A 17,453-nucleotide genomic window follows, 5' to 3' on the forward strand; every position below is an offset into this window, starting at 1 on the left:
GATTTGATAGAGACTCAATAAATGTTTGCTTCATTAAATTAATAAAATATCAATAATTTACTATAACTCAAGCAATTTAATTTTTTAGAAGTTTACTGATTTGCTATGCAAGGTGTAAAGAAATAATGAAACATATCTATTGATATTTATCAGAGAAGTAAGAAAAAATAAAATAATGACATTTATCTGGAAAACACCTAGTCAACAACAACACTGTTTACAAATTAAATTGATTCTGTACTTGAACTTGTCTTAAAACTGATTCAGAACAAGTTATTTGCTTTGATGGCTACTACCTTGCAATTGGTCAAGAAGCACAATGGCCATTCGGTGCTGGGCTTGAATTAGTTCAAGATGCAAATCCATTATGAAACTATTCGGTGTGACTGGTTTGCACATGTCTGCATCTATACCGTGGGTGTGCTTCGGCAGAATTGAAGTAAAAATTAAAAAGGCATATGGTTATCAAAACATACTAAAACCAGCTCTGTCTTATTATCATTCAGGTTATCACTTTACTCTTAGCCATTAAAGTCTGCTCACTTCTCAACTCTTTGCAATCTGGCTTACACACTAAGAAATCTGCTTTTCAAGTTCACCAGCAGCCTCTTCAGTGACAGATTCAAAGACTCCTCACACTCCTTGATTTCTTCCGGGGAAAAAGGGAATATATTTCTGGCCTATGAGAGGGAAGCCACCACAAACCGTGCTTTACTTACCTATTTGCAACACCAGCCCTCTTCCTAGTTAAGTAAAATAAACCTAATGTAAGAGTTTCTCATTCTCACCGTGGCATAACAATGGTCAACCACTGATGATCCATTTGGCAAAGCAGTTAACATGCAATTCAAATTTATCCCACCAATGGCTTTTTCAAGAAGTTCATAGGCCAAAAATAACTGTTCCTCAGGTTTTTTCTAAAGGAATTTTATAAACAAAACAGAAAAATTAAATTTAAGGGAAAATCATATACAATACTTCCCAACTTTTTAACAATAATTCAAAACCAAATAACAAATTTAAATAGCCTATCCAAGATCAATGACATATTTCTTACTAAGTATATTTGCTTTTGATTAAACGTGCAATACTATTAATAAAGGTAAAATAATAAATACAGTTCATCATTTTTCCAAATATTAATTAAACTTTTCAAAAACATGTATATAACTTCCTTTTATGGTTTTCAAAATCCTGATGGTACCAAATGTATAGGTAAATCTTAAAAATCTAACTCATAATTTGTCATTTTCACATACTTTATTTTGAAAGTTAATTTTTTTGGAATCTCTGAGCTGGAAATCTAGACTTGGAGGCCATCAAATCCAATGGTCTACATTGTGATTTTCAAAAACTAAATAACTTCTATTATAATTATCCTCACAGAGAGACAAATACAGAGAATAACATAAAGAGCAACCAGCTTTGTTCAAACTTTCTAATTTTGCATTTTTTCTTCAGAAAATGTTTAGGAAATAAAGCAAACACATACATGCAGATCACTGAAATCCCCTGTATAACTGTTTATAGTGACTCTCCTCTTCTCTGCCCCTAGAGGTAGTCACTGTCCTTGAATTTGGTTTTTAACCATTCTTTTGCATGTTTTTAAACTTTTACTACATGTGTATGTGTCCATTAACAATATACAATATCACTTTGCATATTTTTAATTCTCTTGTAAAATTCTGCAGTTCGCTTTTTTCACTCAACCATATGTCACTGAAATCTTCTCCTGCAACTCAGTGTGTCAGTCAGGGTTTAGTTAGGAACACAGAGCAACTCGAGGTATTGCAAGCAGAAAGGGATTTAATGCACAGAACTAGAAGTGTCCATCACTGCTGGAAGGCCTGGGAGAGCAAAGATCAAGAAAGCTGCCAGTGATGAATTTACAGGAATCTAAGAATCCAGGAGGCAGGTGACAACCTCAAGTGTCTACCACGCTGAAGCAAGTGAATTGCAAGGGCCTGCTCAGCGAGGCTGGTCAATTAACTTCTTCCATCCGCCACTGCAGAATAAGAACTCTCTCTTCCCTTGTGTATTACAAATTCATGCAAATGCCCCTCACTGGAAGACTAACCTAGAACCGTATGGAAATGAGATGGCGGGAAATGTCGTTCCAGGTTTTCCCCCTGTAGTGTGAAGGTGACTCTAGACGTGGATGGCAATGATGCCAGGCTGACTCTAGTTCAAGCCCACTTTAGCTCACTCACCTTCACTGCTACGATGAAATGGTGTTGTGCTGAGGACTACATCACAATTCACTTATCCACTCTTCTGCTGATGGACATTTAGATTGCTATTACTAAAAGTGTGCAACGTATTATACTAGTCTGATACTTCCTTTACAGTCCTTATACCTTTCCTTCTGCTCTTCTTTTTTCACACAGCTGTCTAAGGCCCCTAGGACATTTTGATCAGAAGAATGACAGATATCTTTAAGTTGTTACATCGATATAAAGGGACTGCTTTTCATCTTTTACCATAAGTGTAACAGTCATTAAAGGTCTTGAATGATACCCTTCATGGGATACAGAAGTTCTCTTCTATTCCTAACTTGTTAAGAGTTATTTTTTAAAAGGTGGTTGTTGAATTTCGTCAAATGCTTTTGTTGCAGCTCTTTATCTAGTGAGGTGGTTGTTATTTTCTCCTTTTCATCTGCTAATGTGGTGTACTGCATTACAGATTTTCTAATGTCAACTCATACTTGCATTCTGGAATATACATAACTTGATTACACACATTAAATATATATATATATAGACATGAATCTCCATTCAAGAATCACTGGCTCATAAACAACAAGCTCCTACCGTATAGCACAGGGAACTATATTCAATGTCCTGTGATAAACCATAATGGAAAAAAATATGAAAAAGAATATATATATGCATAATGAATCACTTTGCAATACAGCATAAATTAACACAACATTGTAAATCAACTATACTTCAATAAAATTTTTTTAATTAAAAAAAAAAAAAGAATCACAGGCTCAGGGAGAATCACAACCCAAATAGTGTAAATTTGAAAAACGGACCTACATGAGGGCAGGTCCAAATTATTAGGAAGAGAGACTTTCTCCCGTTTACTCCACTTTCAGAACCCAAACTGAGAAACCTCAAACTGAGAAACCTCCCTACCAAATAGGCAGATATTTTTCTGGTCGATGGTTTACTAAGATGAGTCTTGTAGGCTCTGACTAAATGTGTGAGTCTGAGTTCCAAGCCCCATCCTTCATGTGCCCAAGGCTCATCTCTTGTCCCTAAATGGTTGTTAATCTAAGTTTCTTTGTAACTGAGCCCATCAACCTACTGCAGCATCTATTCATAAACTTACCATTTTGGTTTTCAGTTCCCCTTTCTATTTTGGCCCCTGGAATTTACCTTACTTTCTTGTGAGCTCTGTGGTGTACTTAAGGATATTTGCTCAATTCTGTCCAAAATTTCTAGGTGTTTTGTAGGAAGAGGGTTTTCAGGTCATCTAGTTTTCCATTTTGCCACAAACAGAAGCCTCTAAGGATACCTCTTAACACCAAGGAGCTTCAAAGACCCCACACACATACCCACATTCTAACACTGTCATCATCATCACCACCATCATCTTTGTCATCATCACAGCTAATACTGAATTAAAACACGTTCCAAGTATTGGGCTAACTGCTTTATATGGACTAATTTTTAAATTACCATAATCCTATGAGGTACTTATTAATTATTAAAACTTTATAACCCATTTGTCAAAAATAGCTATGTATTCAGTAAAACTTTAAAGTAAGTTTTTTAAAAATATAATCACAATAGCACCTTATATATGTTTTAAATAGTTGCACGTATACATGCAAGATATAAAATTTATCCCACCTGCAGACTCTGCTAGGTGAGCATATGGATTTTGGACTCTCCTTACAATAAATTCTCACTCTTCCCCACTTCACTCCCTTCCAAATAGGTCTGAGACTCTAGGTTGAGATTTAGTGCCCTTTGCGAAACATAAGGGAAAAACTGAGTTGCCACCATGTGCCGGTTACTGGTTTCCACAATGTTACCAACAGCTCATTTGAACTGTATCACTTAAATACTACCAGTAGAATAGATACTATTGTTATAATTTGACAGATGAGGACACTTATATTCAAACAGATTAAATAGTTTATTCAAGATCACACAGTCAACATTAAAGTCAGGATTCAACTCCAAGTCTCCCAATACCAACTGCTATGCCCTTAGACCACACCAATGAATCACCCTTACTCCACCTACCACATGCCCCAGTACAGCTGAGCAGGTAGTGTATGGCACAGTAGTCATCATAGACTTCTATATTTATGTTGATAATTTCCCAGCAGAGGGCAATAAATCATATCAAGGAAAGGGTGCATTTTTCTAATTTAAACACAGTAGCAATAGTTCATAAATGGTTTTCAGTTTCTTCATGGTCATCTTCTAAGAAATCCATTTCATTTAGTGCCTTTAATTGCCAGAATGTTTCCATCCAAGCCAAAACCTAGCACTTTGTAACACCTACTAGTATTCCTATTCCTGCCCTATGAAGCTTCAAAGAATAAGTGCTAGTCCGCTAAGCCAGTAATTCTTAAATTCTAGTTTCCCTAAGAATCTACCTGGCAAACTTTTAAGAACCTCACACCTGAATTATAAACTTTTAAGAACCTCACACCTGAAATTATGATTCAATACGTCTAGAATGGGAAATAGGAAGCTACATATTTAGCAAGCACTGTAAATGATCCCTGGAAAAACCATTGGCAGACAGCTTTTATGCCCCCTCAATCTCTTATGCAGTTCAAACATTCTCTGTTCCCAATTTAAGACTTCTCAGCTCTCTCTCTTTAGAAGACACAATACAGCATAAAGAACTCAAAACTGCATTCTCTGAAACCTATTATTAGAAGATGAACATTACATTCAAGAAAGTAAATTCAGAATGCTCCCCCAGTCCTCTGGTACATTCAGGATATTTTATTTGTCCCCAATTTCTTAGGACTTGCATTTTTTATGTATTAGAAGAAAATACTTTATACAAATATCCTGAAGACACTTTTTTTTTTTTAATCAAGAGGCAGCATAGCATAGTGGCTAAATGCCTGAACTTTAAAGGAAACACACCTAAGTTCAAATCCATTTACTGTGCAACCCTGATCAAGTAGAATGTAGTAGTGAAAATGATCACTATGACTACACAAATCAACTTGAGTCAATCTCACAAACACAGTACTGAGATTAAAAAATGAGCTGCAGAAGAATACACAGTGTATGACACCATTTACATAAATTTAAAAACAGTACTCTACTGCTTAAGGATACAAACATATGTAATAAAAATACTAAAATGCCTGAAATTTATAATCACTCTTTAGAACAGCAGTTACTCCTAGGTAGGGGGAAAGACAATGTGAGCAGGAACAGTTAGTGGAGGAGTTGAGTTTCAACTGTACTAGCTATGTTTCATTTCTTAAAAGAGTGATGGGGGAATGACTCTTCATTATAATATTCTTTATAATTGTATGTCATATGTTTCAAATCAATTTTTCAGAGAAAACATAGTAATCATGAGGATTAACATTTAGCAACAGGAAAAAGTGCTGGTGGATTCATGTTAAGAAAAAACATTAGAATGTTACTATGTTAAAAATGTGTCTTCTCAGAGCCTAAATCAATGCATGCCATAGAGCAGGCTCTCAATAGAGATTTGTTGAATTAATGAAAGAAAACAGATTATTGTGTTTTGTATTAGACTGAACTTTACATACAAATTTAATAAAACAGCAGTAATAAAAAAAATTGTGAAAAAGAGGACTTCCCTGGTGGCTCTGTAGTTAAGAATCTGCCTGTCAGTTCAGGGGACACAGGTTCGAGCCCTGGCCCGGGAAGATCCCACATGCCGCAGAGCAACAAAGCCCATGCACCACAACTACTGAGCCTGTGCTCTAGAGCCCGTGAACCACAACTACTGAGCACATGTGCTGCAACTACTGAAGCCTGCAGGCATAGAGCCCGTGCTCCGCAACAAGAGAAGCCACCGCGATGAGAAGCCCACGCACTGCAACAAAGCGAGTAGCCCCCGCTCGCCGCAGCTACATAAAAGCCCACATGCAGCAACAAAAGACCCAACGCAGCCAAAAATTAAATAAATAAATAAATATTTTTTTTAATTGTGAAAAAGACTAGTAGAAAATATAGAAAATGATAATGTTTAGGTCCATATAGTGAAATTACAGAATTTTTTCTTCATGTTTTAGTACCTTGAAATGCCCTCAAATGTTAACACAACTTTTGTAAGTTAAAATTATAGTTTTTTAATTAATCAGGTAAACCAAAATATAGATCACTGGCTTCCTCTCTAGAAAAGTATTTTTCAACTGTAGTCCATGAACATTAGTATCCTAAGTAGGTAAAATGAGTTTTATTTTCAATAATGGAACATATGGTATTCTATATCTCCTTCTTGGAAAACCACAGTACTCATGAGTAAATTAATGCCCCTGAGAAGTCATACAGTAAGGAAACTATTGTGTTTAATTCAAGTCAGCCAGGGTTACTTGACCCTGGCATCCTTTTCTGAAGGGTAGTACTAGCATCACATAGGACAGAGTTTGCAAAATGCTATTCTAGTTCTTGCCTGTAAATGTTTATTACATATATGAGACAATTCCCTAGGCTCCCATTCAGCTATACAGGTCAACACAATCCATGATGTACAAAAAGAATTCAAATATAGTAAGAAAACTATCATCAAAAAGAAGAATGGCCATTTGTCTCCCTCATCTTCTATCTTCTCTTAAGCTAACATTCAGTGAGAACTTGCCACATGCCAGGGACTGTTCTAGGTGCATTTTTAGCAGGTAGTAACTAATTTGATCTGTCAGAGGTAAATGCTAAGTAGGACATCTCTGCTCTGTAAGTCTATGAATCACAACACATTCAAAATATCAATAGTAATGTAACTATAAATCCTCCTAAGATGCTTTATCTAGCTTATTTTTGGAGCTGATTAGATTTTTTTCTAAAGTAAAAACAAAACGTAGAAAAATGTCCATATAGTTCTCAGTGTATACAGAAACCATAATTTCTCAGATATTAAATATTCAAAATTACTTCTATAATTAACCATTATATATTTACATATTTAATATTACTTGAAAATTAAAATTCATGTTTTTAACTATATTTTCTAAAATATTTTGCAATACCTTTAATATTGGAAGAGTTTCCACACTCCCTTTTGGAGCCCCAAGGGATTCACTAGTCCCTTTCCTTAAAGGTGTATCTGAAAAATAGAGAGAAAGAAAGAAAGAGAGGAAAGAAGGAAAGAAGGAAGGAAGGAAGGGGAGGAAGGAGGGAGGGTGAGAGGGAGGAAGGGAGGGAGGGAGGGAGGGAGGAAGGGAGAGAAAAAGGAAAAGGAGGAGAATAAAAAGAGGAAAAATAGGAAGAGGAGGAGGAGAGAGGAGGAGAGAGAGAGGAACAAAGAGAAGGAAGGACCAGAGAAAATAAAAGGATGAAAGAGAAAAATGGAAATATAACAGTGAATCATAACCATAAAGAATATTACGCTAGTTAACTTTTCACCCATGATTTTAGAAATGATTCAACACTTAGAAGTTGAACAACAAATTATTTCTTCCACATAATTACATTTTGTCTTTAAGTCAATTTAAAAGCATCTTGTAGTGCTCGCTTTGGCAGCACATATACTAAAATTGGAATGATACAGAGAAGATTAGCATGGCCCCTGTGCAAGGATGAAATGCAAATTCGTGAAGCATTCCACATTTTTAACACAGTATTATGAAGCAATTATACTCCAGTAAAGATCTATTTAAATAAATAAATTAAATAAACTGAACACTATATTCAACTGTACACTTGAGTTTGAAATACAATCAAGATAATAAACCTATCCATCACTCCTAAAAATAAATAAATAAATAAATAAATAAAAGCAGCTTGGAATACAACAAACCAACTCAAAAAGCTTGATTATCAGCAAGGTTATATTATGGTAAAGAGATCGGTCTTTCTATATATTCTATAGAAAGTCCACTGAAAAGCACTCAGCAAATAACAGTAAATTTAGACAAATGTCAGAGAAGTCTGGCTTGAATTAGAATATAAATAATAAAAATGTATATGGCAATGCTAGTTTCCTAGTCTAAAAATTATTCAGTAATTCCAATTAGACAATGAATTATTTAATAAACAGATGAATAAATAAACATCTTGAAGCAGATTATCATAATTAACATACAAAAAATGACTTGAATTTTGTGTTTTATGGGCCAATATGATAATGAGAATAACATTGTTGTAAAAGTTATAAAAATTTATATGTCTAAATGGGGACAACTGCTCATGACATAAATGTAGATGTTTTCAAATTTACAAATGGACTGTGCTCTAATATTGATTAGTTCTTTAGAAATAAAACATTTTAACAAAGGATCAGTATAATGAATTGTATTTAGCCCATTTATAATTGAAGAATATAAAACAATAGTCTCCCAGAAGTAACTAGTAAACAAAATAATAAAATTGAATAAGAAATAGACTTTTTTTAAAAAAGTAATCATTGGACCTTTTGCTTCCAGTAACAGATAATCTGGAAACATTCTGCTGGCTAGGAAACTGGAAAAATACACTTTTTTTTTTCATCTGCAAGCTAAGATGCTAATTTCAATATAGAGTCAGGATCTTGGGAAGGAAGTAACCTCCGGATCTTGGGAAGAGAGTCCAGGAGAACACAGCAACAGAGACTGGTATCCAGGGCCCACCAAGGGTGAAAAGCCAAAAGGGGCCACATCCTAGGAGTCAGAGTAACTGAAAATAGGTCGAAGAAAGAGCATCTCAGCTTAAAATTATCTTAATCTCTCAAATTGGAATAATGGGACCCTGGAGTAGTAGTGCCTTCATGCATCTGGTAAAAGCAAGCATAAATCTTCCCCGGAAGAACAGATCATCTAAGGCTTTAAATTACTTTTACAAAATATTTAGCAAATATAGAATCTACCACATAATCAAAAATAACCAGAGTAACCAAACAGTCGATGAAGTAAGTTCTTCATTTAAGGTATCAATAGAATAAATGCAGATGGAATGACAGAAGTTAGAAGCCCCTCATGGCTTACTTACCCCTCCTCCAGTAGCCTTCAACCAATGACAGACAAAGGTACAAATACCACAACCTCCCAGTTCTCTGAGGCATGTTCTATACAGTCTCCTAGAGGTCCCTCGTGGGAATAAGCCCTGTACCCACAACAGCAGCCTTCTCATGAACTTCCTGTACCTTGTATTCGCTTCCTTTCCTTCTCTGTCTCATTTCACCCCACCACCCTACTTCCCTGGATCACATTCCAAATAACTACTACACTCAACTCCTTGTCTCAGAATCTGCTTCTGGGGAAACCAACCTGGGAAAAGAGTCAAGCTGACAACACCTGAACTCACCGGTAAATCTTTACATCATAACAAGTGGGACAACCAGGCATTGCATGGCTCCTGATGCAATGCAATAGGGAGTATGCATGAAGTATGCTCGCCCAAAAAAAATTAGATGCTGGCAAGAATACTTTTTGAAAATGTATCACTTGAATACAAGCAACCTGGTAGATCTAATTACCAGGTAGAGAAACAAGTTAATCAACACCACAAGAATAGAAACAGCCAAATCCAGTATGTGGGAAATCCTACAGGGGGATAATTCAATTTCTTCAGGAGTAAGCAGAGGGGGAACTGCTACAGGTTACAGAGAGAGACTTAAGAGACACATAAGAAAATAAAATGTGTGGGAATGTTTGGATCCTGATTGGAACAAACCAACTTAAGACATTTTTAATACAATCAGGGACACAGGAATTTTTTACTTATTTTGTAAGGTGTAATAACAGTAACATGGTGGTTTTATAAAAAGAAAACAAAACCTTATCTGTTAGATAGATAGACCAACACACAACACATACACACACAACACATACACGTGTATATGCTGAGGTATTTGCTGGTGAAATGACATAATGTCTGCTTTAAAACACTCCGGGAAAAAAGAAAGTGTTGTCAGGAGAGATGAAATAAGATTAACAAAATATTCATAATTATTGGTACTGGATGATGCATACTCAGTGACTTATTTCACCTCTCTATATTTGAAATTCTACATAATAAAAGTTTTTAAAAAGGGAAAAGCATTTTAAGACAGGATGTGTCAAAAACATGACTTCAAGCCACTGAAAGTGTTAGATAGCCAGAGACCTCTAACCAGTGGTCCTCAAGTTTTGACGTGTATCAAAATCTCCTGGTAAGCTAATGAAGACCAGGAAGGTCCAGGCTAGTCGAAGTATGATAAGAATTTTTAAGAAGTTCCCAAGTGATACTGATACCGATCAAAGTTTGAGAACTATGGCTGTCAAATTCCATCTGCAAAGCTGCACTCAACAACCGAGAATAGGCAGAGCCAGATTAGCAAATCTCTGAGAAAACAATTATTACAGTAATTATTACCAAATCCCTCACACGTAATACACACTCTGTAAATGGGGTGAAATAGGAAAGTAGACACCCACGTCTCCCCCACCTCATTTTCTATATGGGAGTTACCTAATGAAACAGATAATTCAGGGGTTCAACCACAGGCAGAAGAAAGAAAGAGGAGGGCAGACCAATCCTCTGAGAGAAGTCACCTCCTGGAAGGAGAACAGAATAATGGCAGGAAGGGGTTGGGACAGGGAGAGGAGGAGAATGAGTGGGAAATGGAGCAAACAGAGGAAGAAGATAAGAAGAAAGGGAAAAGAAGAGAGACAACAGAATAAATGAAGAAAGAAGGAGAATTTTCAAAGGAGGGAATCAGAAGAGAGACTTAAAAAGGAGACAAAAGGTAGAAGGCCATGGATTCATTCAACAAACATTCATCTGAGCTCCTGCTCTGTGTCAGGCAATGTGCTGGTACCAAGGATAAAACGGTGACCTGAACACGCTCTCTTCCTTCATGAAGCATCACTCTAGTGGGAAATGGAAGGGGAGGGAGTAGGATAAAAGGGAGGAGAGACAAGAAAAGAGGAAGAATGGGGGAGGGAGAGAGACAGGGGTAGGTGGGCATGAGGAACGGAGAAGGGAAACATCTGAGTGAAGACAAGACACAAAGAGTTTCATCTGCCACTGAACCACAGAGCATATGATCTTTTTTTAACATCAACTTGGTCAAACCTATATCATTTCTATCTTTGATTATACATCATCACTGAAGCACAATACTGAAATGCCTAGTTTCCATAAACAGATGTTAACCAGTAGTATGATTTATACTTATATATTCATATGTATATATATATTAATGACCTCATATTTTTTCATTCAATATTTTACCTAGAAATTTTTTAAATTTTCTTCTTGGGTTTCCTAAAGACTCCAATATTTCACTTAATCGTAATGCGACCTCTGCCACCACCACCACATCAATGTCTTCCATTTTATAGCAGTGAATTATTTCATTTATCTGCCACAGAAGATAAACCCACTAAAAAGAGAAAATACACAGTATAATCAATTGAAAGTAACTACATTGTAGAAAGAGTCACATTTTGTAAAACTTAGTACTTCCCTGAAATCACCATCTTCTAATCATATGGAATACTATACAGGTACTCCTTATTAGTTGATCTTAATTATAAGTAATATAAAGATCAATAATCCTAATAAGATGATATTTAATGATCTATCTGTTGATATAAATTCACAAAGAAGGTTTACTTAAGCTTATAGTCTGCATATCTATAGCCATAATGGAAAATTTATCATATGGTTTATATATAGATATATATAGATATATATATCAGTGAAGATTATCTGTATCTTCAAAATTCTCATTCTCCCTTCAAAAAGCAGTGGTTAAGATCACTATCAAAGGCATCCAAAATAGTGAGGGGGAAGCGGATGTTTCAAGTTCCATGCTGGGTGCCTTGGAAGCTGTCTTTCATGTCTATAACCCCAAAGCTTAGCACATAAAATTAGCCATCACAGTTTGGGAGCTAAAATGAGAAAACAACATTTATGCACCCACATCATTAGTTTATTAAACTATATGATAAAATCATGCCCATGCAACCTTATGTAGCGAATCTTAGGAGGCCTCAGAATCATAGAAGACTGTGTTACTGTTAAAATATTCTCTCCTAAGTTTCCAGGTTATAATATTCACCTGTTCTACTTTCTCCTTTCCAAAGGAGAGAGCTCAAAAATATACTATTGATATTATTACCAAAAAAACTGAAATGCCTTACTTGTATTTTCTGTTATTAACCTTCTTAATGAATATATCCAAGTTCATTTAACCTTAAACATACTGTATTTACTCCTCCCTGAAAAACCTGAAACACCTCCCTGCTTCCCAAAATTAAACTGAGGCAGAAGTGCAGGGAATACACTTAAAGGAAAGGCTCACTCACCACTACATTTAAAGAATAGTATTGATAATTATGAGGGTGGGTAAATAGGGAAAATTTAGGTTTGAAATGTGCATCACAAATTAAATTAGCAATAACAAAAAGCATATGAAGAGAAACAAAAAGGAATACTTTATTAGTACTGATTTTCTGGGTGAATTTTGCATAGTCATTTCCAGACACATTGACCCGCTGAATTCCTACTTTGCACTTCTGCCATAGGAACATTATCATGTCCACAACGATTTCTTTATCAGGCTGAGCATTCTGAAAACAAAAGTGGTAAAGTAAATTGATAAGAACAGTAAGATATAGAGATATAGGTAAACAACATTTAATGTGTGCCAGGCAACATTCTCAGAGCTTTATACTTATTGCAGTGAACTGAATGTTTGTGTCAACTCAAATTTCTTATGTTGAATTCCTAACTCCCAAAGCAATGGTATTAGGAGGTGTCTTTAGGAGGCAACTGGTATGAGGGTGGGGCCCTCATGAATGAGAATAGTGCCCTTATAAAAGGGACCCCAGAAAGAGAGTGAGAGACTCCTTTCTGCCAAGTGAAGACACAGCAAGAAGACAGCCATCTATGAACCAGGAGGCAGATGACGCCTTGATTTCTCAGCCTCCAGAACTGTGAGAAATAAATGTTTGTTGTGTAAGCCAACCAGTCTAGGGTATCTTTGTTATAGAAGCTCAAATAGACTAAGACATATACCAGCTCATTTAATCCTCATAACAACCTATGAAGTGAGTACTATTACTATCATCCCCACTTTACAGATGAGCAAACTGAAGCACAACAAGATGAAGTGGTTTTTCATAAGATAAAATGAAAGAAAGTAGCAGAGCCAGGATTCAAACCCAAGAAGTCTAGCTCTAGAGACCTCACTCTTAACTGCTCTAGGCTACTTGACCTCTCTAAAAAGAACAGTTCCAAATATTTTTAGGCAAGTTATGTAAACCTACCAGTTTCATCCAGATTTGAAAAGTGTATATACTTCTTTCTTTTTAAAATTTCGGTATTAAAATAATAAAGAAGGGACTTCCCTGGTGGCGCAGTGGTTAAGAATCCGCCTGCCAAGGCAGGGGACACGATTCAATCCCTGGTCCAAGAAGATCCCACATACTGTGGCACAACTAAGCCCGTGCACCACAACTACTGAGCCTGAGCTCTAGAGCCCATGAGCCACAGCTACTGAGCCCGCGTGCCACAACTACAGAAGCCTGCACGCCTAGAGCCTGTGCTCCACAACGAGAAGCAACAGCAATAAGAAGCCCGCGCACCGCAATGAAGAGTAGTCCCCACTCGCCGCAACTAGAGAAAGCCCGTGTGCGGCAACAAAGACCCAACGCAGCCAAAAATAAATAAATAATAATAAAGAATGGAGAGGTGGAGAAACTAATAAGGGGAAAGGGAATGGGGAGCTGGGAAAGGTTATGGACAAAAAGAAAAGAGAGACATGAAGGAACTAAACTGAACATCACACTGGATATCAACAGATGACCCAAATCAAGTATATCTCCTCTCAGTTCAGTTACTTTGGCTCTTTCCAAAAGGAAAATAAAGTTATTCACTGTATATGAACTAGAAAGATAATGAGTTTATGATTAAAATATATCAAACTTCGAGCTCCTTTGGGGCAGCTCTAAGACTTATTTCACATATGCAGGACCATAGTACAGTGCTTGGAAACATAACAGAGCTCAAAAAATGTTTACTGAATTGAACTGAACTAAGATACACATGGTTTTTTAAAAAGCAGAAAGATGAAAATTTCATGCACTTTTCAGCCTTGATTGGAATTTTTTGGTTTGGTTTGCCCACGATAATAAGTATATTTGCTATCAAATACCTTTCTTTCAAAAATTAAACACCTGTCACAGGTTATAACAAACTAATAAATGAAGGAATAGAAAATATTATAAGAGTGGAACTTCTCGAGTCCCTTACTGTGTTTCACTTACCTGAACAATAGTTAATATAGTGCTCTATAATTGTGGTTTTCAAACATTTTTTTATAGCAGTAAAACCAAATTTTCAAAGGAAATTCCCTCAGAATCTCAAAAACTAATAGGAACAGCTTAGGGTGTTACGGCCTAAAGCTGGCTCCTGAGGAGCCTCAGACAAGCTCGGGGCGGGGGCGGGGGGCGGTCCCTGGAATTCAGTTTAAAACCAGTACTATACTAGTTTTGCTTAAATATCCATACCCACAAATCATCATTTCTAAGTACTGGCCATTGTGTGCTAAGTGACTCCAAATAATAATCAGGCTTTGTACTCAGGGACTGGAAAGCAGTGTTTTAGGAATATTAACTCTCACTAAAACCACTGCCTCATTTCCTTCATCATTAGAAATATAGCTAACCTCCTCAGTGCTTTGTGTCCACCTAGAGGGGTGGGATAGGGAGGGTGGGAGAGAGAAGCAAGAGGGAGGAGATATGGGGATGTAGGTATACATATAGCTGATTCACTTTGTTATACAGCAGAAACTAACACACCATTGTAAAGCAATTATACTCCAATAAAGATGTTTAAAAAAATGCAAGAAAGAAGAAAAACTATATATATATACAAGAAAAAAATAAGAAAATCATATGTTAGAGAAAATAGATGTTAGAACGAGTCTTAAGTTTAAGAATAAATCTGGCAAAAAAAAAAAAAAAGAAATATAGCTAGCCTTGGAATTTCCCAAGAAGGAAGAGACTGACACCCAAAATGATGACAATAATAAAAACAAATTTAAAATTACAAGTCAGGGTATAAATTGATCTCTTCTTCTAATGATTAAACAATACAGAATTTCAGCAAGGTGAAATTCCTGTGATTTTTAAATCTGGCTTTAAATTAAGTAAAAGAGCCTCCTTTGACACTATTACAAATTATCCAAAATAGCTTTTTCACCTGTGGAGAGCCACAGACACAGGAATACAAGGTTGCCGCCAAATGGAAAATGTCTTCTGAATATCCACAAGTCTTCACAGAAGTATCTCAATTTATAAAATACAGGAAAATGAAACAAAAAATTTCGTCACAAAATTTCAAATAGAAAAGGCATAGAAACACAGAAATTCTACAAAAGTGACATAAATGATATCTGGGCAAATAGTATATCAATAAGACACTTTAAATGCTTCTGTATGAAAACTAATCTAAGTAGGCTCTAATTCAGTTAAAATGGACTATTAATATTTTCATTAATCTGCAATCTGTATGCCAACTATGTCCATAATGGAATTGAGAAGGTTTATAATATTAAAACATATAGAGCAGTTGAAATAAAAATAACAAAGGTATCTATTCAGAAACCATTAGGAAAAAAAAAAGCATCGTTACTTGGTACAAATTATTTACCACAATTTAGCAGGCATTCAATGCTAAGAATATGATAAAACATAAAAGTATAGGATTAAATAATTCTCTAAAAAACAGAGGCTGCAGATTTTCAATTATATACACAATGACTTTTAAGACGTAAAAAGTTTTAGAATGGAAAACTCTGCATGCTGGAAACAGAGAGGAGACCACCAAACCTTCCCTTACCAAAGTGAACTGATAGATTTGATTTGCTGCCCTGCTGGCCTCTCACTGATAAGGTAGCAGCTAAGTAGAGCCTCATTCTTCTGCTCAAAACCATGACTCAAAATAAAATCCAGCATCCTTACAAGGCCTAGGAACCTGCCAGACCAGGCACCCAGCTATTTCCCTGAGCTCACCTCCTACCGCATTCTCAAATGCCAGCACCACCACTAGCGCACTCCAACCATACATGCCTCCTTGCCATTCTTTCAACAATCAAGCACACTCTCACTCAGGGCCTTTACACTTCCTGCTCCCTCTGCCTTGAACATTCTTTCTCTCACCTCACCTGTAGAGAGCATATAAAGTCATCTTAGTTTTTCAAAAATGCAAATAAATACTCACCATGAAGAGCAATTTTTTTACCGTTAACTTGACTTCCTTTGTAGTTTTCGAGGGGAAAGATCAAACCTTTGTTTCTCTTTACGTTGATTAAAGGTTCTATTGCAAGAAGAAGAATTAAATCTTTCTCTGCTTTCTTTGACTCTGGATCATCCTGCCTCTAAAAAAAGTATATCCCACAATTAATTACTTCAGTGTCATGTTAATAAAATAAAAACAAAGTAACTATTTTGCATATATTACCTGGAGAAAATCAATAAGCTGCCCAGCTGCAGATTCAAATAAACTCCACTCCTCATAAGTAAAAGCTAGTTTTATAAATTTTACAGCAGCATCCACAGAAATAACATTTTTCCTTCTTATAATAAGTTCCAAAAGAGAAGACTTTGGAAAATCAAGCATGCCATCTGCACTGGTATTTGACACTAGAAAAAGAAAGAGAGGGGTTTGGATGTCATTTGTGCAAAGAAATATTTACTAAGTATTAAATGTCAGACACTGCCAGGCTAGGTAAACAACGGAAAAGACGCAAACACAACCCCTACCTTCACAGAGCTCGCACGCAGGTGGGGGCAACAAGGAATCTTAGGGGGCAAATATCTTGGCGCTGTGTGGACAAGAAAGAAAGGCATCGGACAGAGGTTTGGAGTAGGAGGTCGGTCAGGGAAGGCCACCCCAGAGGGAGGAACATAGAATCTCAAAAAGAGAGGATTAGCAAGAGTTGACTAGTGAAACAGACAGCTAGAGATTACAGACTGGGAGCTCGGAAAAGAGATCTCAAATAGGGGTATAGCTTTAGAGTCATCATTACATATCCACAGTAAATGGGCAACAGACGGCTGCCTAGGACAGAGCAGCAAGGAACCCCAACAAGTAAGAGAAGGGCCGCGGGAGCAAAGGCTGCAAGGGAGAGCATTTAAAGAGAAAGGAGTAGTCAACAGCAACAAATACTACAGAGAGCAAAGGGAAGAAAAACACTGACTTTCAAATTGAACAATAAGGAGGTTATCCCTGACACTCTCTGTCCATGACAGAAGACCGCCAAGTACAAGCAGGAAGGAAAGAATTTGGGACAGTGAAAACAGACAA

General features: G+C 36.4%; 1 protein-coding gene and 1 non-coding gene across 3 annotated transcripts in view; one reads left to right on the plus strand and one right to left on the minus strand.

Annotated features, from left to right (window-relative positions):
• CFAP54 (cilia and flagella associated protein 54) overlaps nucleotides 1-17,453 on the minus strand; it is a 301,163-nt gene that overhangs the window by 239,897 nt on the left and 43,813 nt on the right. For both annotated transcript variants that reach the window (XM_060164794.1, XM_060164793.1), the window contains exons 10-17: nucleotides 16,608-16,789; nucleotides 16,368-16,524; nucleotides 15,348-15,433; nucleotides 12,578-12,712; nucleotides 11,370-11,520; nucleotides 7,208-7,284; nucleotides 789-917; nucleotides 297-423 (exon numbers count right to left, since the gene is read on the minus strand). In XM_060164794.1, coding sequence (XP_060020777.1) covers nucleotides 297-423; nucleotides 789-917; nucleotides 7,208-7,284; nucleotides 11,370-11,520; nucleotides 12,578-12,712; nucleotides 15,348-15,433; nucleotides 16,368-16,524; nucleotides 16,608-16,789 — 1,044 coding nt within the window. The remainder of the gene's footprint in view (nucleotides 1-296; nucleotides 424-788; nucleotides 918-7,207; nucleotides 7,285-11,369; nucleotides 11,521-12,577; nucleotides 12,713-15,347; nucleotides 15,434-16,367; nucleotides 16,525-16,607; nucleotides 16,790-17,453) is intronic.
• On the plus strand, nucleotides 7,685-7,791 carry LOC132530133 (U6 spliceosomal RNA). Its single transcript, XR_009543690.1, has one exon. It is a non-coding gene; the product is annotated as a U6 spliceosomal RNA (small nuclear RNA).

This window comes from Lagenorhynchus albirostris, chromosome 11 (genome assembly GCF_949774975.1).
Source record: "Lagenorhynchus albirostris chromosome 11, mLagAlb1.1, whole genome shotgun sequence".
NCBI classification, from domain to species: Eukaryota; Metazoa; Chordata; class Mammalia; order Artiodactyla; family Delphinidae; genus Lagenorhynchus; species Lagenorhynchus albirostris.